Source organism: Rana temporaria, chromosome 1 (genome assembly GCF_905171775.1).
Source record: "Rana temporaria chromosome 1, aRanTem1.1, whole genome shotgun sequence".
Lineage (NCBI taxonomy): Eukaryota > Metazoa > Chordata > Amphibia > Anura > Ranidae > Rana > Rana temporaria.
In genome coordinates, this window is record NC_053489.1 from 50,741,456 (window position 1) to 50,764,664 (window position 23,209).

A 23,209-nucleotide genomic window follows, 5' to 3' on the forward strand; every position below is an offset into this window, starting at 1 on the left:
TCTTGAGGGGCAAAGAAACAGGTGCTATGAACCCTAGAAATGAGGCAGGGGTTGGGTATTTGCTACCCGATATATATACAAATATATAAAGAAAGAAAAGGGTTCATATAGTCCTGAGATTGGGGAGTGGCCACATCCCTGGTAGTTTGAACAAAAAGAAAAAGATTACCCCCAGACGGGACTTTTAAGGCCAGACTCCAATAAGTATGTAAAATTTATTTTATTAGGTGTTATCACCAAAATTGGATAGACATTGATTTACAGAATAATTCTGGATGTTGAATTACAGAAATCTTCTGGAACAGTCAGCAAATATATAATAAGAATAAAAAACACATATAAGGAATAGTGATAGAGTGACACCTGGGGCACACGTCCCATGTGTGGACCCAGGAAAAATAAGAAACAAAAAAATAGAAAAATAGTCATAAAATAAAACCTCGTGACAATATAATACAAATAGAATTAAAAAACACTCTGTAGAGAGCAGTGGAGAAAAGCCTGACGCGTTTCTGGTCTATTGGTAGAACAACAGACCTTCATCAGGGGCCACAGGAGTGTATGGTTACAAACTTTTTTTCTCTCTAAAGGCAAAACACACATCATTATATTATGTCATATCATCAGGTATATATAGATCCATTATTTTACAACTATTGTTAGAGATGCCTCTAATATGATGTATATGATCAACATACCGTTTGTGGTGAGCACAGGTTTTGGAAGTTGGCCCTCAAGATTTCAGTCTAAGGTATCTCCAGAACCGACTTATGGGGTCCCATGAGTAAGAAAAGAAAGGGGAGGGATGGCTCCGACTTACCCCAAACCCACGGTGTCCTATTAGAGTTTAAGGATGCAAGAAACAGACAGAGAAGAGAAAGAAAAAGAAGAAGAATAAGAGGAAAAGAAGAAGAAAAAAGAAAAAAGAAAAAAGAAAGAAGAAGAAAAAGAAAGGGGAAAAGAAGGAAAAGAAAAAAGAAAAGAAAGCAAGAGGGGGAAAAAAGGAAAGAAAGAACGAAAAAGAAAAAGGAAAAAGAGAAAGAAAAAGAAAAGCATGATAACTGATTTAGTGCATAGGTGCCTGGTCATGCTGCTCATATTCATAATAGAAAAATAATAATTACCCAAGTATGGGGTTTATTAAGGCAAAAGTGCAGCAGGTCAGGGGGTTCACTGAGTCCAATGCGGACAGTCCTCTTATCGTTGCTCGGGGGAATCCCGAACTGGGTGTATGAAGAGGAACCTGGTGCCAAGTGCCTGGAGAGCAGACATATATAGGTTGAAGATGAGGTATGCATAGTGGATGAAAAAAACATGCTAGAGTAAAGTCAGGCTAGTTGCAAAAAATATCCTATAGATGTGAGGTGAAAATGACACTCACCGTACTTGAGGTATTGAAGTGTCAGCGTTACTCCCTTCAGCTCACAGGGTGCTGAGGGAGCTGGTAATAGAGTAGCTCTATTTATAGGGTGGACATGGACCTGGGAGGGTCGTGTAACTCGGCACCTCCCAGGGGCTTGGATCAGATAGGATGGCCATCAGCTGTGTGCATTCGTTATGCTAGGGGGGCGGGACAAAAGCTAGTGGGTGCGGCAATACGCCCCTGGATGGGGAGCAGTGCCTTCGTATCGGCATTCTCTTGTTGTTATGGTGATGACGCTGGCGTCACGGGCCACGTGACCCTGCGCCTCGCGTCACACCACAAACAACGGGGAAACCCTTTGGCGAGCCCGGACGCGTCACCATGGCGATGGCGCTGAAAACAAAGCCCCGTGACCCGGCGTAGCCGCGTCACATCGCAAGAAGCAGGGAAGCCCTCTGACGAGTGTGGCCACATCCCCCTGTTGGAGGCGTCACGCCCAGCGTGTCATAACGATTTAGGCACGGCAGGGAATATCGTGCAAGTGCCATTGCATAGGTACTCGCGTGGACAAAGTGTCCACCCTAATCATGGTGCACAAAAATGCCAAGTGGTAGAAAGAGCTCATGGCACCCCTTTTTTTTACAACGGGGGTGGGGAGTTAGATGTAAGCAGACAGGGGTAAGATGAAAATTCAAATGTAATAGGTGAAAAATAAAAATAGTAAAATAAAAATAAATATAAATATAAAATAGAAAAAAATAAAAAAGAAAAAGAAGAAGAAAAGGAAAAAGGAAAGAAGAAGTATATAGAGGTGATAATAGAAATAAAAAATAAAAAATAGATAGGAAATGTATGGAAAGAAAGAAAAATAAGCAAGAAAGAAAAGAAAAGAAAGAAGAGTGGTGGATAGACAGAAAAAGAAGCAGAGGAAATCGGGGTGCAGGGTAAACAGGAGGAGCCACAGCACCCAAATCATAGCCACAATTAAAAATTAGCAAAAAAAGGGGTCTGTTGATCATAGAGTTTGTTTTAAAAAAAAAAAGAAAATTATGCAAGTAAGAAAGATTGCATTTTTCGGGTTTGTCGAGGTAGATCAACTAAGTAGTAGTTGTAATAATGGATCAGTGCAGGAAGTATCCTGATGGATCAGTATATATGAAAATATCCTTATCCACATTTATATCTATGTAATCAAAGAGCACAACATTGGTTAGATTCAGCAAAAGTCAGACATTTAGTACATCATGATAAATGGTTCGTACTAGAGTGAAATAAGATAGGGTAGTGGGAGCAGGGGAGGGAGACGGGGCAATTGACGTTTTTTTCTCCCCCCCTCCTCTCCTACACCCCGTGAGTTCGGGTGCAGGTAAAGATGTTAGTATGTTGGTTAGCCCTTAATTTTTTCTTCTTACTTCTCTTCTGTCTATAACACTGCACACACCATTAAGCACCACATTTGATTGATATTATTTAACAAACGAAACTAGGAGGGCAACTATGTTCAGAGGAAAAGAATTTGATACCTTAATGAGCCAATACAGAGATCATGGTGCCAAAGAGGCCAAAGGATCAGAAATGACTGCACTCTTCTCCCAACTAAAAATACTAGTGGAGAAGAAGGTAGCCATGTTCTGGCAGGTTGAAAACTTCGAGCATTACATCAGAGAAGAAATCAACCCATTAGGACTGAGGGTGCAAATATTCCCCACTTTTGAGGATATGGACAATATGTTTAAAAAACGGTGGGAGAATAATTTGCAACAGTGCACAAAAATAATGATGAAGCTCCTCATTGAGGAATACCAAAAAAGAATACTATCCTCGGAAAAAGAGATTGACGAGTTATACAGTCAATTAGAACCGTTCAAAGAAATGGATACCTATAAAGATCAGGAACAAAAGATAAAGGGACACATAGACACCACTGTCAAGGATCTCATTACCAAAAAAGAACAAAATTTCTGGAGAGATAAAATGGCGTTCAAAGAGGGCAAGGCCTATCGGTGGCTAACACGGAAAAATCAAAATCGCCCTCAAAGGAGAACCAACCTGAAGAAAACAAAGGGTTGGAAAAACGACCTAGGGTCAAATTCCTCACTAAATTCCTTATCATCTGCCCGTTCACAATCGACAACTCAGGGTAGTAGAAAACAAAAATGGACATCCCCTGAGAGGGGAAATGACAACAAGAGATACATCAGTGACAATGGCCCAACAGCACAACCCACACCAACGGAAACTAAAGGACCTCCTTTGGGGAGAGGAAAACATTCCACAACTATTGAAGATACCCACCAAGGGGGCAATACTAATGATACAAAATGACTTAAGGAAATATGCGAAAGGAATAATGATTCCTTCAGCATCATAAACCTGTCCCAATACTCACTATCCCAAGATGAAACTAACATTCTACAGAAGGGCCTAAGCTTTTGCCCTTCAAAAGATGTGGACACTTTTGATCTAATAAAGGATCTGCATTTATTTGCGAGAAAACTTATCCTCAAAAGCCTCTATGAAAAACCAGTTCCGACCAATGGACCAACTGCTAGAGAGGAACAGGCCATGAACGATTTGATCGCCCTGTTGGATGAACAGACAAATAGAGATCTTATAGATAGAATAGATCTAAAAACATTTCTGGAAGAACAGGTGACACCAACTGAAGGAGGCCTCTCTAAGAAATCCTTGTTGAAGAAGAAATCCAACAAATTTCCACCTTTAACTTTGAACTCAAATCTCAATGCTTTCATAGCAATGACAACAAGGGATCTAATGAACTTGAAGAAAGGCCATAGCCCCAATAATATATCACAACAGGAACAAAAGGCTCTAACACTCTTAGCCAATCAAAAACAACTGACGATAAAACCCTCGGATAAAGGGGGGAATATCGTGATAATGAGTAATGAGTTTTACCAGACAATGTGTCGAAATATACTATCCAATGCTGAGTGGTATAGACTCATACCCAGATCCATTATCGAAAGATATGACTCGGAATTTTTCAAACTAGTGGACGAAGCATATGTGGAAAATGTGATCACACAACAGACGTGGGAATTCATAAGAACGGACCATGCCAAAATTCCAACTTTCTATAGCCTGCCAAAAGTACACAAAGACCAGTCAAATCCCCCTGGAAGACCCATCATATCGGGACGTGGATGCATTACAGAACGCTTAAGCCAATTCCTGGACGAACAGCTCCGGCCTTTGGTGATGAATCTACCCTCCTACATCAGGGATACCACACATCTGTTACAGAATCTTGAGAATCTGGTGGTCCCTGACAAAGTGCTCCTGGTAACCGTAGACGTAGAAGCTCTTTATAGCTCTATACCCCATCAGAAGGGGCTACAGGTGATAGAACATTTTATTAGCCAATCCCATCGTGACGACAAACCACTACATAAATTCATTGTTCAAGCTCTGGACTTTATCCTTCATCACAATGCCTTCACCTTCGATGGCTCCCACTTCCTCCAGATACAGGGGGTAGCGATGGGGACTTGTTGTGCCCCATCGTACGCCAACCTGTATCTGGGGGAGTGGGAGAACCTCTTCTTAACCCCTGATGAAGCTAGACCGCATGTAGCAAATATTTTAATTTGGCATAGGTATATTGACGATATCTTTATGGTCTGGGATGGAACACAGGATGATCTCGAGCTCTGTATGAAAGACATGGGCGCGAATGATTTTAATCTAAAATTCACAAAAGTGTGTAGTGAAACCACAATCACCTTTTTAGATGTCACCATCTCAAAAACAGAGGATGGACGCCTATTGAGCAACCTTTTCCGAAAAGAAACTGTGGGAAACACCATACTACAAGCAGACAGCTTCCACCCAATACCATTAATTCGATCGATACCATATTCACAATACCTCCGCCTAAGGAGAAATTGCTCGGAAGAAACAGCTTTCCTAGGGGAGGCGAAAAAACTAAAAGAGAGGCTTCTGCAACGAGGTTACTCTCTAACATGCCTCAAGAAGGCATTTAAAAGAGCCAAAAACCAATCCAGAGCGAACATTCTCTTTCGCAAAAAAGAGAACTCAAATGATCAAAAGAACTTAAGGACACCAATAAGGATAATTACAACATATAACAAACAGCATAAATCAATTAAGAAAATAATTGAAAAAAATTGGCATGTCCTTCACCCTATTATGGGCCAATTCGTCTCTGATCGTCCACTCATCACGTATAGGAGAACTAGGTCTGTAAAAGACATACTGGTCACCAGTGAATATACAGGGGCCTTTAGGGGGGATCCTTGCAAGCGTTGGGGTACTTTCACCTGCGGCGGATGCCCGCAATGCCAATACTTAAATATCAGCAAGACTATACATCTCCCAAACGGCCAACCATACAAAGCAAAACATTTTGCAAATTGTAGTACCGCTGGAATTGTATACCTTATGACCTGTTCATGCGGGTGCTTCTATGTGGGAAAAACGAAACTAGAATGGAAAAAAAGAATAAGCAGGCATGTGCATAGTATGAAAATTGCCAATCCTGACCTCCCTCTCGGAAGACATACAAGAGATGTGCACCAGGGGATCTTCCCTAAAATCACCTTTCTGGCACTTGATAGAATTCACCCGAACCCAAGAGGTGGGGATTGGGACAAACTATTACTGCAGCGAGAAACCCGCTGGATAGTGGCCTTGAATGCCACCTTTCCCCCGGGTTTGAATAACAACATCAGCTACAGACCCTTCCTTGAGGGATACAAATCGGGTGTATGGGAGGGGGAGGGCTAACCAACATACTAACATCTTTACCTGCACCCGAACTCACGGGGTGTAGGAGAGGAGGGGGGGAGAAAAAAACGTCAATTGCCCCGTCTCCCTCCCCTGCTCCCACTACCCTATCTTATTTCACTCTAGTACGAACCATTTATCATGATGTACTAAATGTCTGACTTTTGCTGAATCTAACCAATGTTGTGCTCTTTGATTACATAGATATAAATGTGGATAAGGATATTTTCATATATACTGATCCATCAGGATACTTCCTGCACTGATCCATTATTACAACTACTACTTAGTTGATCTACCTCGACAAACCCGAAAAATGCAATCTTTCTTACTTGCATAATTTTCTTTTTTTTTTTTAAAACAAACTCTATGATCAACAGACCCCTTTTTTTGCTAATTTTTAATTGTGGCTATGATTTGGGTGCTGTGGCTCCTCCTGTTTACCCTGCACCCCGATTTCCTCTGCTTCTTTTTCTGTCTATCCACCACTCTTCTTTCTTTTCTTTTCTTTCTTGCTTATTTTTCTTTCTTTCCATACATTTCCTATCTATTTTTTATTTTTTATTTCTATTATCACCTCTATATACTTCTTCTTTCCTTTTTCCTTTTCTTCTTCTTTTTCTTTTTTCTTTTTTTCTATTTTATATTTATATTTATTTTTATTTTACTATTTTTATTTTTCACCTATTACATTTGAATTTTCATCTTACCCCTGTCTGCTTACATCTAACTCCCCACCCCCGTTGTAAAAAAAAGGGGTGCCATGAGCTCTTTCTACCACTTGGCATTTTTGTGCACCATGATTAGGGTGGACACTTTGTCCACGCGAGTACCTATGCAATGGCACTTGCACGATATTCCCTGCCGTGCCTAAATCGTTATGACACGCTGGGCGTGACGCCTCCAACAGGGGGATGTGGCCACACTCGTCAGAGGGCTTCCCTGCTTCTTGCGATGTGACGCGGCTACGCCGGGTCACGGGGCTTTGTTTTCAGCGCCATCGCCATGGTGACGCGTCCGGGCTCGCCAAAGGGTTTCCCCGTTGTTTGTGGTGTGACGCGAGGCGCAGGGTCACGTGGCCCGTGACGCCAGCGTCATCACCATAACAACAAGAGAATGCCGATACGAAGGCACTGCTCCCCATCCAGGGGCGTATTGCCGCACCCACTAGCTTTTGTCCCGCCCCCCTAGCATAACGAATGCACACAGCTGATGGCCATCCTATCTGATCCAAGCCCCTGGGAGGTGCCGAGTTACACGACCCTCCCAGGTCCATGTCCACCCTATAAATAGAGCTACTCTATTACCAGCTCCCTCAGCACCCTGTGAGCTGAAGGGAGTAACGCTGACACTTCAATACCTCAAGTACGGTGAGTGTCATTTTCACCTCACATCTATAGGATATTTTTTGCAACTAGCCTGACTTTACTCTAGCATGTTTTTTTCATCCACTATGCATACCTCATCTTCAACCTATATATGTCTGCTCTCCAGGCACTTGGCACCAGGTTCCTCTTCATACACCCAGTTCGGGATTCCCCCGAGCAACGATAAGAGGACTGTCCGCATTGGACTCAGTGAACCCCCTGACCTGCTGCACTTTTGCCTTAATAAACCCCATACTTGGGTAATTATTATTTTTCTATTATGAATATGAGCAGCATGACCAGGCACCTATGCACTAAATCAGTTATCATGCTTTTCTTTTTCTTTCTCTTTTTCCTTTTTCTTTTTCGTTCTTTCTTTCCTTTTTTCCCCCTCTTGCTTTCTTTTCTTTTTTCTTTTCCTTCTTTTCCCCTTTCTTTTTCTTCTTCTTTCTTTTTTCTTTTTTCTTTTTTCTTCTTCTTTTCCTCTTATTCTTCTTCTTTTTCTTTCTCTTCTCTGTCTGTTTCTTGCATCCTTAAACTCTAATAGGACACCGTGGGTTTGGGGTAAGTCGGAGCCATCCCTCCCCTTTCTTTTCTTACTCATGGGACCCCATAAGTCGGTTCTGGAGATACCTTAGACTGAAATCTTGAGGGCCAACTTCCAAAACCTGTGCTCACCACAAACGGTATGTTGATCATATACATCATATTAGAGGCATCTCTAACAATAGTTGTAAAATAATGGATCTATATATACCTGATGATATGACATAATATAATGATGTGTGTTTTGCCTTTAGAGAGAAAAAAAGTTTGTAACCATACACTCCTGTGGCCCCTGATGAAGGTCTGTTGTTCTACCAATAGACCAGAAACGCGTCGGGCTTTTCTCCACTGCTCTCTACAGAGTGTTTTTTAATTCTATTTGTATTATATTGTCACGAGGTTTTATTTTATGACTATTTTTCTATTTTTTTGTTTCTTATTTTTCCTGGGTCCACACATGGGACGTGTGCCCCAGGTGTCACTCTATCACTATTCCTTATATGTGTTTTTTATTCTTATTATATATTTGCTGACTGTTCCAGAAGATTTCTGTAATTCAACATCCAGAATTATTCTGTAAATCAATGTCTATCCAATTTTGGTGATAACACCTAATAAAATAAATTTTACATACTTATTGGAGTCTGGCCTTAAAAGTCCCGTCTGGGGGTAATCTTTTTCTTTTTATCTGTAGCTCTAATGCTAACCCTAACAGTAACCCTTGTAATATTGCTGTTGTCTGTGCCCTTGCTGGTGACATTTAGGGTACCCAAAGATGGGTTGCTTTTTTTGGGGTGATTGAAAAAAAAAACACATGTGTGACAGGAGTCACTTTGGACGGGGGCCTGTGGAACCCAAGATACCTTATAGAAGCTGGGAAACCCTTGTCTCGGCTCCCCATGCCCCTCTTATGTGTAAGGTACCCTGTGTCTGGTAGGGGCACAGGGTGACCGAGCAAATAATAGACAACTATTTCATGGACCCTAAGAATGTGGTTTAGATTAATTCAAATGAGACAGTAATATTTACCAACAATATCTCTCAAGAACTATATGAAGACTATTCCTGTTTTTTTTAATTCTGAACTATACATGTTAATTGAAAAAGCTGGTCCCATTGGCCTCTGTTACATGTACTCCAATGTATGAGCCGGGCAGTCTGCTGCTGGGATCTCCTGCTATTGTCTAAAGGTGTTCTGTGTTTATATTTAGGATAATGTGTGATGTACTTTGTGAGCTTGGTGCCGGTGACTTGTCCTCAATGTTCCACTGTGGGGAAAGTTCCTTCACTGACTGCGCAGGCGCAAACTTCCCGACGGAAATTCCCGAACCTCGCCCGGCATCCAGGCTCATTCTTTAACATCCCCGTGGATTGGAGGATGTTAAAAAAAGAGCCAGGAGGCCGAGCGAGCGAAGCGAGCCGTCGGAGCGCAGCGAGGACGTGAGGCCGACTGGCCACTTACCTCAAAATCCACTTCGCCATGGATGCTGGCCGCCGTTCGGGGATTTCCATCAGCAAATTTGCACCTGCGCAGTGCTTGAAGGAACTTTCCCGCATCAGTTCGCGCATGCGCTGAAACTTCCAGGACACCTGGAACCAGCACGGCAGATCACCGGCAAGTCTGACCTGAAGTGGGGATATCTGATTAATCACAACATTTCTTGGGTGGGCATTGACTTGCCTAGGCTGGTTTAAGTGACTTATTAGCTCATGTTAATTATGTTTCTGGTTACAGCTTGTATTGTTAGGGTGATTTGATCGGGGGGGGACTGTTCTCCCGTGGGGTATATATTCTGTGTGAGTTTGTTCAATAAAAGTTCCAGTGTTGCAGCTGAGCTAGTCTCGCCTAGTTCTTGGTTGCAATATGCGGCTATAATATCTGATATCTATGCTTACACTGGATGAAGGAGTATACTGATCGAAGCACTCAAGCAGAGTGCGGGACAGGTCCATTACAAAATGGATTCCCCCATCCACAAGTAAGGGGACTCCCTCACTGTCAGAATACACTGATTAGCCTGGTGATGTGTGCATTTTTACGCTGGCCGCTAGGGGCGCTTCCGTTGTTTTCGGCGTAGAGTATGCAAATTACCTAGTTACGCCGATTCACAAACGTACGTGCGCCCGGCGGTAGTTTTTTACGTCGTTCGCGTAAGGCTTTTTCGGCGTAACTTTGCTCCTGCTTCTATGAGGCGCACGCAATGTTAAGTATGGACGTCGTTTCCGCTTCGATTTTTGAATTTTTTACGTTGTTTGCGTAAGTCGTTCGCAAATAGGGCTGGACGTAATTTACGTTCACGTCGAAACCAATGACGTCGTTGCGGCGTACTTGGGAGCAATGTACACTGGGATATGTACACGGACGGTGCATGCGCCGTTCGTAAAAAAAACGTCAATCACGTCAGGTCATCACACATTAACATTAAACACGCCCCGTTCCCACATTTATATTACGCGCGCTTACGCCGGCCCCATTTACGCTACGCCGCCGCATCTTACGGAGCAAGTGCTTTGTGAATACTGCACTTGCTCCTGTAAGTTGCGGCGGTGTAGCGTAAATACGATACGCTGCACCGCCGTTAAAATGCGCGCCCCTACCTGAATCTAGCCCACTGTATTTTTTTTTTAATTTACGCTTTTTTTTGTTTATAGCACAAAAAAAAAAAAATGTAGAGGTTATCAAATACCACCAAAAGAAAGCTCTCTTGTGGGGAAGAATGACATACATTTTGTTTGGGTACAGCATCGCACGACCGCGCAATTGTCAGTTAAAGTAACGCAAAAAAATGGCCTGTTGAGGAAAGGGGATTAAATCTTCCCGGAGGTGAAGTGGTTAAATTAAATATAGTCCACTGTGCCAAACAACAGTTCCTCTGTGCCAGTCCCAGATTTCTTTCTTTATGTTCAACTGATATCCAAAGCTGTGAATGATCTTTCAAAACTTCATTTATTAAAATCAATTAAAAGCTTAAAACAAAATGTACTCACATGTAGTTGTGCTTTCCCAGCACTCTGTATATACAACAGATTGTCAGTCCAGCGTGGGTTCCACCAGCTCTGTGCTTGTTTTAAATAAATGGAATTGCGACCTTCATGTTGGCCCCTTGTGATTATTGCATGGATGAGCGGATGGTGAAAAAGCCATTTAAAAAAAGGTCTAAGAATCTGGTGAGTGTCCTGACTATCTGGTGGAGGAGAGGCTTTGAATGTTTATGAATGTTATGGTTTATGAATTTGTATAATAAAGGGAATGTTTTATATCATTTAAAGGGAAGTCATATAGCTGAGGAGCGCTGTAAATTATTAAGAGCTTGTATAAAATACGTTTTAGGCCCGTTTCACATAAGGCGGACCCCACCAAGAGTCCGCCTGCTCAGTGGGGAATCTGAGAGGGTTTACATCCACTTTAAATAGAAAAAATAAAAGTCCCATATACAAGATGGGCGAGCGACGAAAGGGGGTATGTTTTTTGATCGGCCGGGTGAGGGGAGTGGGAGATGATTTTGACTGACGGACCAACCGAGTGGGGGGAGGGGTTGGCGGGTGGTTTGTTTGCCGCCCCCCCAAAAATGGAAAACCAGCCACCACAGGTCTCTTCCAATGCGTTCGGTGCCCACCATCTTCACTTAAAGTGCCTGCTCACCTCAAAAATCTGACCCCTCTAAGCTTAGTGGATTCCACAATAGATGGTACTGGAGTACTCTTTCTGCTATTGTGCTACTCCACTTCTTGGTTCCCGATCATCAGTAATCATCAGATCATCAGTAAAACATGTTATAGGATACAAACAGAGAAACCATAGTGCTCTCTGCTTCCAAATATTTATTATAAATGAACAAAGGAAAAACACACAGGGATATACAAAAACCAAGCATGTATTCAGCTCACCAATAGGGATGGGCTATCCGTTCGACACGAACATTGGCTGTTTAGCCAATTTGGGGTGTTCGGGGCAAATTCGAAAAGCCGCGGAACACCCTTTAAAAGCCTATGGGAGAAATCAAAAGTGCTAATTTTAAAGGTTAATATGCAAGTTATTATCATAAAAAATTTTGGGGACCTGGGTCCTGCCCCAGGGGATATGTATCAATGCAAAAAATTGTTTTAAAAACGTCAGTTTTTTTGGGAGCAGTGATTTTAATAATACTTAAAGTGAAACAATAAAAGTGAAATATTCCTTTAAATTTTGTACCTGGGGGGTTTCTATAGTATGCCTGTAAAGTAGCACATGTTTCCCGTGCTTAGAAAAGTCCTTTTTTCTAACTTTTTTTTGCATTGATACATATCCCCTGGGGCAGGACCCGGGTCCCCAAACACTTTTTATGACAATAACTTGCATATTTGCCTTTAAAATGAGCACTTTTGATTTTTCATGTTCGCGTCCCATAGACTTTACTGGTGTTCGAACAAATTTTTTGCCTGTACGCATGTTCTGCTGCGAACCGAACCGGGGGGTGTTCGGCTCATCCCTACTCACCACGCTGACTCATATAGCAAAGCAAAAAAAGTTACATCATAGGCTCCCTTCACCTGAATATTTATGGAATTTTTTTTTATTTTTTTTGTAGTAATGGTGGTGATCAGCGGCTTATAGCAGGACTGCGATATTGTGGTGGACAAATTCGGATCACCTAACTGACACTTTTGACACTGTTTTGGGAACCAGTAACATTATGTAGCACCAAAAGTTAATGAACAGCAATGAAATGTGAATACTGTGTTATAAATGAACAGCACATTGAAATAAAGTCCAAAAAAGTGCTATAGTGAAAAAAAAATTATGGGCCAGATTCTCAGAAGAGATACGACGGCGTATCTCCAGATACGCTGTCGTATTTATGTGCCTGATTCTTAGAATCAGTTATGCATAGATTTTCCTTAGATCCGACAGGCGTAAGTCTCTTACGCCGCCGGATCGTAACTGCATATTTACGCTGGCCGTTAGGGGCGTGTACGCTGATTTACGCGTTGAAATATGTAAATCAGCTAGATATGCAAATTCACGAACGTACGCCCGGCCGACGCAGTACAGTTACGCCGTTTACGTTAGGCTTTTCCCGGCGTAAAGTTACCCCTGCTATATGGTGGCATAAGTGCGGCGTACCAATGTTAAGTATGGCCGTCGTTCCCGCGACGAAATTTGAAAATGTTACGTCGTTTGCGTAACTCGTCCGTGAATGGGGCTGGACGTAATTTACGTTCACGTCAAAACCAATACGTCCTTGCGGCGTATTAGGAGCAATGCACACTGGGAGATTTCCACGGACGGCGAACGCGCCGTTCGTGAAAAACGTCAATCATGTCGGGTCACAGAACATTAACATAAAACACGCCCCCCCTGTCCCACATTTGAATTAGGCGGGCTTACGCCGGCCGATTTACGCTACGCCACCGCAACTTACGGAGCAAGTGCTTTGAGAATACAGCACTTGCCCGTCTAAGTTGCGGAGGCGTAACGTAAATCGGATACGTTACGCCGCCGCAAAGATACACTGCTGTACGAGAATCTGGCCCTCTATATATAAATCCAATCCTGAATGAAAATGAACACAAAAATCAATATGATGAAAAAAAAAACTGAAATGCACAGTCCCATGATAGGATCAGCAATAAAAAAACTTATTGGTGGAAGCACAAAGTTCAGTGCAAAGATGTGCCCAAACAAACTGGTAGTATCTTAAAAAGTAAAGTGCTCCAGAATCATCCACCGCACCCCTGTGAAATGGACACTCACCGGAAAAGATGGCTGCCTTTACAGCAGCAAACACACACTGGCCCAGATTCAAGAAGCTATTGCGCCCGCGCAACCATAGGTTGCGCGGCGCAATAGCTGTTTTGCTCCCGCGTAGCGAATGCCCCTGATTCAGGAACATCGCTACGGATATGAGCCTAGGATATGACAGACATAAGCCTCCTTATGCCTTCATATCTCAGGCTGCATTCTTGCGTTGGCCGCTAGGGGGCGCGGCCATTGTGATCGGCGTATAGTATGCAAATTGCATACTACCACCGATTCACAAAAGTTGCGCGGGCCCTGCGAACGCAAGGTACGGAGTTTCCGTACGGCGACTTTAGCGCAAGGCTGCTCCTGCTAATAGTAGGAGCAGCCAATGCTAAAGTATAGCCGCCCTTCCCGCTCGTGAAATTTAAATTTCACGTCGTTTACGTAAGTGATTCGTGAATGGCGCTGGACGCCATTCACGTTCACTTAGAAGCAAATGACGTCCTTGCGACGTCATTTGCTGCAATGCACGTCGGGAAAGTTTCCCGACGGAGCATGCGCTGTTCGCTCGGCGCGGGAGCGCGCCTAATTTAAATGATTCCCGCCCCCGGCGGGATCATTTACATTAGGCGCCCTTACGCCGGGCTAATTAGCATAGTGCCCGCGCAATTTACGGAGCTACTGCTCCGTGAATCGCGGGCAAATCGAAATATTTGCGTGGGCGCAGAGCAAAAATCGTTGCCCTTTGCCCACGCAAATATTGTGCGGATCTACCTGAATCTGGGCCACTCAGTGTAGATCCGCCATCTGTTGTGGGGAAGGCTGTTCAGCAACTCGCACCATCCAGATGTAGCTGTAGTAAAAAAAAAGCTCACCAGGAGCCAGATGAAGTCTCCATAGTGTAGTATTTATTGGATAAGAGTAAAAATAAAATAAATCTTAAAAACAAATGACAATGGGTGCCACTGCCAACCTGGTATTGGACAGTGGCCTGACGTCAGCACTAGTGTCTCCCCCCCTGACACGTTTTGAAATGCGTTGGGTGACGTCGGACATTGGTGTTGCGCACCCCCTACCCGGAAGTGCAGTTATTGCACTATTTGCATTGTTTGAACTATTAGCAGTGTTTTGCACAGGGTTGTTGTTACATATTATTGCACAAGTTATGGTTTATGAATTTGTATAACGTGTTATGTTTTATGTAGTTTAAAGGGGAGATGTATGGCTGTATATTGGACATGTATATTCTGGAGTATCAGGATACCTAAGAATACAGCTGCTGGGTGTTAGGAGAATAGAGGCGCGGACATACAGTGGAACCTTGGTTTACGAGTAACGCGGTTTACGAGCGTTTTGAAAGACGAGCAATTTTTTTTTTTAAATCCTGACTTGGTTTGCGAGTGTTGACTTGCAAAACAAGCAGAATTCAAGCCTCTGCGGTGTGCAGTACTGCATTTGGCCAGAGGTGCGGGGGCGCCGATAAAACTTGGAGCGGTTTGGAGCCATTCGTAAATACTCGGAATCACTCAGAAACACTCTGGCCCAGATTCTCGTATGATTTACGCCGGCGTATCTCCATATACGCTGTCGTAACTCTGAGTTTGAGGCGTCGTATCTATGCGCCTGATTCTTAGAATCAGTTACGCATAGATTTGTATTAGATCCGACCGGAGTAAGTCTCTTACGCAGTCGTATCTAAGTTGCATATTTACGCTGGCCGATAGGTGGCGCTTCCGTAGATTTACGTGTCGAATATGGTAATGAGCTAAATACGCTGATTCTCAAACGTACGTGCGGCCGGCGCATTTTTTTACGTCGGTTGCGTAAGGCTTTTTTCAGCGTTTAGTTACCCCTGCTCTATGAGGCGTAGATGAGGCGTACTAATGTTAGGTATGGACGTCGGAACAGTGTATAATTTTTCACGTTTTACGTCGTTTGCGTAAGTCGTCCGTGAATGGGGCTGGACGTAAGTTACTTTCACGTCGACTAGGCATTGAGCGGGCGCAATTTAATTTGAAAAATCTACGTCATACTGAGCATTCGTGCGCATGCGCTGTTCGTTAAAAACGTCAATCACGTCTGGTCACGATACATTAACATAAAACACGCCCACACTAGCCTAGTTTGAATTACGTGGGCTTACGCCGTATCAGATACACTACGCCGCTGTAACTTAGAGCGGAAAATGTTTCTGAATACGGGACCTGCCGCTCTAAGTTACGGCGGCGTAGTGTATCTGAGATACGATACGCCCGCCTAAAGATAGGCGTTTTTTTTGTGAATCTGGGCCTCTGTTCCCAAGCCTTTCCGGGGGTTTCTGAGTTCAGCCAAGCTGTCTCTGATTATTTCTGAGTCTCTCCGGCGCCCCCCCACCTCTGGCCACATGCGGTATCGCATGCAATAGAAGTCAATGTGGAAAAAATTATCTTCGTTTCCATTAACTTATATGGGAAAACTCTCTTTGATATGCAAGTGCTTTGGATTACAATCATTCGTAATCCAAGGTTTCACTGTATATAGATATTTATACATGTTCTGGTTTTTAACAAGCTCTTCCACTTCCACTTCCACTTCTAGTGCCTCAAGAACTGGCCCACAAGAGCTTTATGGTAATTGCTTCTGCTGCCTTCTGTAATTTGCTTTTATTGCAGCGGATTTCTGGGTGCCAAAACATTCCTAAAGATGATTGAAGATTCTGAAAAAAAGGTGACTCTGACTATGGTTATGCAGTATATCTTCAAAAGGTTAAAGAGGTAGGTGTCCTAAACTGTCAGGTAAAAATAGGTCATTTTGTTATAACAATATTAAAGCGGAACTCTCCTATTGTTTTCAGCCAATGAAGCTGCCACCTTGGCCTTTGCTAGACCTTCAAGTGTTATGATGCTGCACATGTGATCAGTTATGACACCAGCCATTGGATGGTTTGACAGTTCGGTTGAGAGCACAACCAATGCGGCAGTTACATTCCTAGCACGTGTCGGGAATGTAACTGTTTTTTTAAACTGTTAAATCCATGGGTTTACTTCCGCTTTAACCTCCCTGGCGGTATGATTATTTCAGAAAAAAGGTGCTGAAAGCGGTACCATTATTTGCAAGGAAATTTGGCGTTTTATACTGTAGGCCTGTAATTTTTAGGAATAACTCACCTAAATCTGACCAAACAAGAGTCTAGTATGACATTTTTTTAAAAACAAAATTATAAATTATAATATAATAAATAATTATAAATAATTATAACAAGTAATAATATAATTATAATAAAAATTATTCAATAATTTAATCAACTCAAAAACACTGAAATTTGCTCAGTTGCAGAATTGTCGCTGTCATTACTTTTATTTTTTTATGACGAATTTCCCCACAAATCGCTATCGCACAATTCTGCAAGTGATTATAATTTATTATCGCTGTTTTCTAGCTGCTCTAAAACCATTTTTGACATAAAGGGACACTTTTGGTTGCTATGGACAATCTACAGTTTGCAGGCAGAAAGAACAGTTTTTATTTTATAAAAGTACATGCAGGGCACTGGGCAGACCACTAGGGACAAGGGGGGTGTGTATTTTTTACATACAGTACTGTAATCTATAAGATTACAGTATACTGTATGTAAGGTGTTTGTTTTACCTTTTTGAATTTGACGCCGCTCTCCGCTCCCGTGCGTCGTAACGTCGCAGGGAACAGAGATCGGCGGCACACAGAGGCACTGTGTGAATCGAGCGAGGTCCCGCTCGGGGTTACCGATCGCAGCACAAAAATGTAACCCCGAGTCAGACTCGGGAATACCGCCAGGGGGGTTAATAGTTCCACACTTTTCTCATTTATTTTCCCCAATCCAGATTAGGTGTACTATGTTAACAGCTACGTGCACACCTTTTGAGTCCAATTGATTTTTTTGTTCTGTGTAGGGATAGTCTTCAAATTTTTGAAAACTTTATTTAGTTTACTTTATTAGGTAATCCATAAAAAAGGGGAATAGAAAAAGCATAGCTTTTTATATCTTATTTTACTTTAGTTGACGCATTTTAGCGGCTAAATGGTGAATAATTTGTACAGTTGCAATAAAAAGTATGTGAACCCTTTTGGAATGATATGGATTTCTGCACAAATTGGTCATAAAATGTGATCTGATCTTCATCTAAGTCACAACAATCACAGTCTGCTTAAACTAATAACACACAAAAAATGTAATGTTACCATGTTTTTATTTTACACACCATGTAAACATTCACAGTGCAGGTGGAAAAAGTATATGAACCCCTAGACTAATGACATCTCCAAGAGCTAATTGGACTCCTGTTGGCTGACACCTCACTCCAATCAATGAGATGAGATGTCCTAAATCCAATTGAGAATCTGTGACAAGACTTGAAAATTGCTGTTAACAGATACTCTCCATCCAATCTGACAGAGCTTGAGCTATTGTGCACTCCCCAGACCCGGGAGTGTTAGATCACGTACTAGGTATGTGATTTGGCACTGAGCGGCCGCCCTGCCACAGTAAATTTATAGTGGGCGGTCTGCAAGTGGTTATTAATAAAAGCTGCACAGTTTTGGGTAGATTCAGGTAGGGGCGCCTAAACTTAAAGCCGACGTAGCCTAGCGTGTTTACACTACGCCGCCTTAAGTAACAGAGGAAAGTACATGATTCTCAAAGCACTTACCTCCTTACTTAGGGCGGCGTAGTGTAAACACGGCGGGCGTAAGGGCGCCTAATTCAAATGGGTTGGGGGGGGGTGTGTTTAATGCTAATGAGGCTTGACCTCACGTTTTTTGACGTGTTATCGAACTGCGCATGCGCCGGGCGCCTACATTTCCCAGGGCGCATTGCGACTAAGTACGCCGTACGGGCCTATTGATTTCGACGCGGATGTAAACGGCGTAACTCCCGATTCATGGACGACTTACGCAAACAACGTAAAAAATTCGAACCTTGCGGCGGGAACAGCGACCATACTTTAACATTGTTATTCCACCTCATAGGTGGAATAACTTTAGGCCGCCTAAGGCCTTACGTGAACGAAGTTAATCGACTGCGGCGGGCTCACGTACGTTCGGGAATCGGCGTAAAAGCTCATTTACATAATCTACGCCGGCCGCAATGGAAGCGCCACCTAGCGGCCATCCAAAAAATTGCAAGCTAGGATAGAACGGCGCAAGCCGTCCTATCTTAGCTTTGTTTAAGCGTATCTCTGTTTGAGCATACGCTTTAACAAACGCCGGCGTAGATTCAGAGTTAGGCCGGCTTATCTACTGATAAGCCGGCCTAACTCTTTCTGAATCTACCTATTTGTTTTTATCTGTAGGCATCCCTTACCTGCATTGGCAGTTTTTTGGTAAAGTTGAACTAACTCCTCAAAATCTAAACTCACACTGAAAAAAAGAATAGAATTTCCCTTTATCTGTACTCTACATAGTTTATTAAAAGTTTAATTCTGTAATTAATGTTTTTTTCTTTTTTTGTATATCAGGATACAGCCTCTCCACCTTGCTTCCATCCCACTCTCTATTGCTCTTATCTCGTTGGTTCAGTGGGGCGTATTCTGGGAACTACCCAAGCATCAGTGGGACAGCTGTAACCGCGTGTGGTGGGCGAACGTTTTACTGATTACCAATTTTGTGTCCGTTTCAGATTCTGTAAGTTTGTCTCACTCTTTTTTTTAAATGCTTTTCTTTAAGGGCTCATGCACATGCTTGTAAGTACACGGGTGTTCAGAAACTATACAAAGTACCCTGGAACTCACATCTGCCTGGTACAGCCACCCATTTACAGCAATTACAAGATGCGGCTGTGCACAAGTATATGTCAGGAGAGTAGAATTGTGTTTATAGCGCAAAAGTAAAAAACAATATTTTTTACTTTCTGCTATAATACATATCCAATAAAAAATAAAAAAAATCGAATTTCTTCATCAATTTAGGCCACTATGTATTCTCCTACATATTTTTGGTAAAAAAAAATCCCAATCAGCGTATATTGATTAGCTCGTGCAAAAGTTGTATAGGCAGATTCAGTTATAGTTACGCCGGCGTATCAGTAGATACGCCGTCGTAACTCTGAATCCGCGCCGTCCTACATTAAAGCGTATGCTCAAACTGAAATACGCTTAAATGTTGCTAAGATACGAGCGGCGTAAGTCTTCCTACGCCGTCGTATCTTAGCTGTCCATTTACGCTGGCCGCTAGGGGCGTGTACGCTGATTTAGGCCTAGAATATGTAAATCAGCGAATTATTATAAAAGAATTATCAAGAATTATAATAAAATTGATTAAAAAAGATCTCTCTCTCCCTTCCTCTTCCATTACCTCCCTCTTTTATTTATTCTTTCTTTGCCTTCTATTTTATTCCTACCCTTTCTCAATCATATAATCGCACAAAAAGAACTTCCATACATGGGTCTGAATGAGTGTCTATTAAATTAAGACTTTTTGAAACAAAGGAGCAGATATTAACCCAATCAATAATGTGACGGCAGCAGTGCTGACCTTATATATATGTACAGCTGGGGCCAATCAATACAACCCGCCAACATGAATTGTACATGAGAGAGCGATACAATCCCAAACTTTTATTTTGCGCAGAGTAGTAACACTTTATAAAAAATTATTGCTGTGTCTCTCTGCCATTTATTTCAGTGCACCGGCTGGGCCTGGTACCTCTCAAATGATTTCCAGTTCCATCTCACAACCCCTCTTCTCATTTTTCTGTATGTCAAGTAAGTATATCTTCAGGCATATGTTATTATGGGGGTCTGGGTCGGGAGGTCCCCAGTGATAATAGAAATGAATGACATAGATCACTTGGTGCGCTAAAACATTTATTTGAGAGCATCAGCTTAGCTCTGGCTCAATGTCTGTGAACCATTTCATGACTTAACCCCCCCCCCCCCCCCAGCAAATGTTGATTGCTGAGTATGTATATTTATTCTTATTTTTACAATACAGGATTTATATAGCTGCAACAGTATGGGCAGCGCCATACAATATGAAGACAAATAGTAGTTATGCCGCGTACACACGATCATTTTTCTGCATGAAATAACCATAGTTTTTCAAAAACGTCATTTAAAATGATCGTGTGTGGGCTACACATAATTTTTCAGGTTCTGAAAAACGACAAAAAAAAAATTCGAACATGCTGCATTTTTTAACGTTGTTTTAAACTATGTTGTTTTTCGGGTTGTAAAAAATGGTCGTGTGTGGGCTAAAACAACGTTTTAAACCCGCGCATGCTCAGAAGCAAGTTATGAGACGGGAGCGCTCGTTCTGGTAAAACTACCGTTCATAATGGAGTAAGCACATTCATCACGCTGTAACAGACAGAAAAGCGCGAATCGTCTTTTACTAACACGGAATCAGCTAAAGCAGCCCAAAGGCGAATAGAACTTCCCCTTTAGAGTGCCGTGGTGTGTGGGCAACGTCGTTTTTAACCACTTCCTTACTGGGCACTTAAACCCCCTTCCTGCCCAGAGGACTTTTTGCGATTCGGCACTGCGTCGCTTTAACTGACAATTGCGCGGTCGTGCGACGTGGCTCCCAAACAAAATTGACGTCCTATTATTTTGAAAAAAATAATAATATTTTTTACTTGTTGCTATAATAAATAGCTAAAAAAAAAATTCTCAGACTAGGCCGATACGTATTCTACATATTTTTAGTAAAAAAAAAAAAATCGCAATAAGCGACTGGCTTGCGCAAAAGTTATAGCGCCTACAAAATAGGGGACAGAATTATTATTTTTTATTATTTTTATTTTTTTACTAGTAATGGCGGCGATCTGAGATTTTTATTGGGATGGCGGACACATCGGACACTTTTGACACATTTTTGGCACCATTCACATTTATACTGCGATCAGTGCTATAAATATGCACTAATTACTGTATAAATGTGACTGGCATTGAAGGGGTTAACACTAGGGGGTGAGGGAGGGGTTAAATGTGTACCCTGCCTAGTGTTACTAACTGTGGGGGAAGGGGACTGACTGGGGGAGGTGACCGATCTGTGTCCCTATGTACAAGGGACACAGATCGGTCTCCTCTCTTCCTGACAGGACGTGGATCTGTGTGTTTACACACACAGATCCACGTCCTTGTCTCTGTAACCGCCGATCGCGGGTGCGTGGCGGACATCGCGGCCGCCAGGCGCCCCCAGTGGCCAGGAGGAGCGGAGGCCGTAAAAACACGGCGAGTCAGAGAATTAGAGCCGTATAAAGTCGTACGGCCGTCGGGAAGTGGTTAATGATGAAGTTGGGAAAACGTTTTGAACATTTTTTTTTATGCCGAAAAATGATGGTGTGTACGCGGCATCAGAATACAAATCAAGGCAAAAGTGTTAGGAGGGTCCTGCTCAAATGTAAACTTGGTCAATGGGTAATTTGGGAGAACGGAAGGTGGATTTTTAAAAATGACAAATATAAACTGGTTGTAGCCGGGTAGTTTGAGAATTACGCACATTATCACACCTAGTGAATTCCCCTGGAAGCCATGTGTTGGCGTTCATCTTTGAGAAGACAGGGAGGTGAAGCATTTGTTCTGTCTGATAAAATTTGGATCTGTCTTTGTGTTTTGCAGAGCTAAATATGTTATGTTTGCTGGAGTGGTGCTGATATTTATCGCATCTACTGTTATCACCACCTTGATTTCCTTCTTTTTAAAACTTTCCATCCGTTATCCAAGAGGTGAAAGGTAACTATAAAACGTAACATTTTTGCCTCTTTGGTATGTCTTCAGGCATTTGGATCTAAACCTACGTTCACTGAAAAGGGAAAGCCACCACATTCCAAAAATAAAATAGAATGCAAGGAAAGAAGAAAGAAAGGAGGGAGGTAGTGGAAGAGGACTTTTTTTTTAAATCAATTTAATTATAATTCTTGATTTGGTTTAAAAATTCTTAAGCTGACACTAATTTAAATTTTAAATTTTATTTAGAGAGAGGGAAATATTTTTTTATAAATTTATATTTATAATTCTTTATTTAGTTTACAAGTTCTCAAGCTAACCCTAATTTAAAATGTTCTATTTTCTTTAGAGAGAGAATTTTTTTTTAAATCAATTTTATTATAATTCTTGATTTGATTTACAAGTTCTTAAGCTGACACTAATTTAAATTTTTATTTAGAGAGAGGGAAATATTTTGTTATTCTTTATTATTATCACATTATTGATTGGGTTAATATCTGCGCCTTTGTTTCAAAAAGTATTAATGTAATAGACACTCATTCAGACCCATGCATGGAAGTTCTTTATTGTGCGATTAAATGATTGAGAAAGGGCAGGAATAAAATAGAAGGCAAGCAAGAAGACAGAAAAGAGGAAAGGGGAGAGAGAATCTTTTAAAAAAATAAGGTAAAGTCTAAACAAAGAAGTTTGAAATAGATAGAAAACTGTCTAAAAGACCGAATTCAGAGAGTAGTGGTTAATGATTCTTACTCTGAATGGT

General features: G+C 42.0%; 1 protein-coding gene and 2 long non-coding RNA genes across 3 annotated transcripts in view; 2 read left to right on the forward strand and 1 right to left on the reverse strand.

Moving 5' to 3' along the window:
* The window catches only part of LOC120927238 (O-acyltransferase like protein-like), a 146,828-nt gene that overhangs the window by 101,610 nt on the left and 22,009 nt on the right, over positions 1 to 23,209 (forward strand). The window contains exons 8-11 of the mRNA XM_040337784.1: positions 16,420 to 16,521; positions 19,240 to 19,405; positions 20,405 to 20,484; positions 22,342 to 22,455. Coding sequence (XP_040193718.1) covers positions 16,420 to 16,521; positions 19,240 to 19,405; positions 20,405 to 20,484; positions 22,342 to 22,455 — 462 coding nt within the window. The remainder of the gene's footprint in view (positions 1 to 16,419; positions 16,522 to 19,239; positions 19,406 to 20,404; positions 20,485 to 22,341; positions 22,456 to 23,209) is intronic.
* On the reverse strand, positions 574 to 1,561 carry LOC120927256. The gene is made up of 2 exons (XR_005747060.1): positions 1,125 to 1,561; positions 574 to 837 (listed from the first exon to the last, which is right to left on the reverse strand). It is a non-coding gene; the product is annotated as an uncharacterized LOC120927256 (long non-coding RNA).
* Positions 7,324 to 8,311, forward strand: LOC120927243. Its single transcript, XR_005747057.1, has 2 exons — positions 7,324 to 7,760; positions 8,048 to 8,311. It is a non-coding gene; the product is annotated as an uncharacterized LOC120927243 (long non-coding RNA).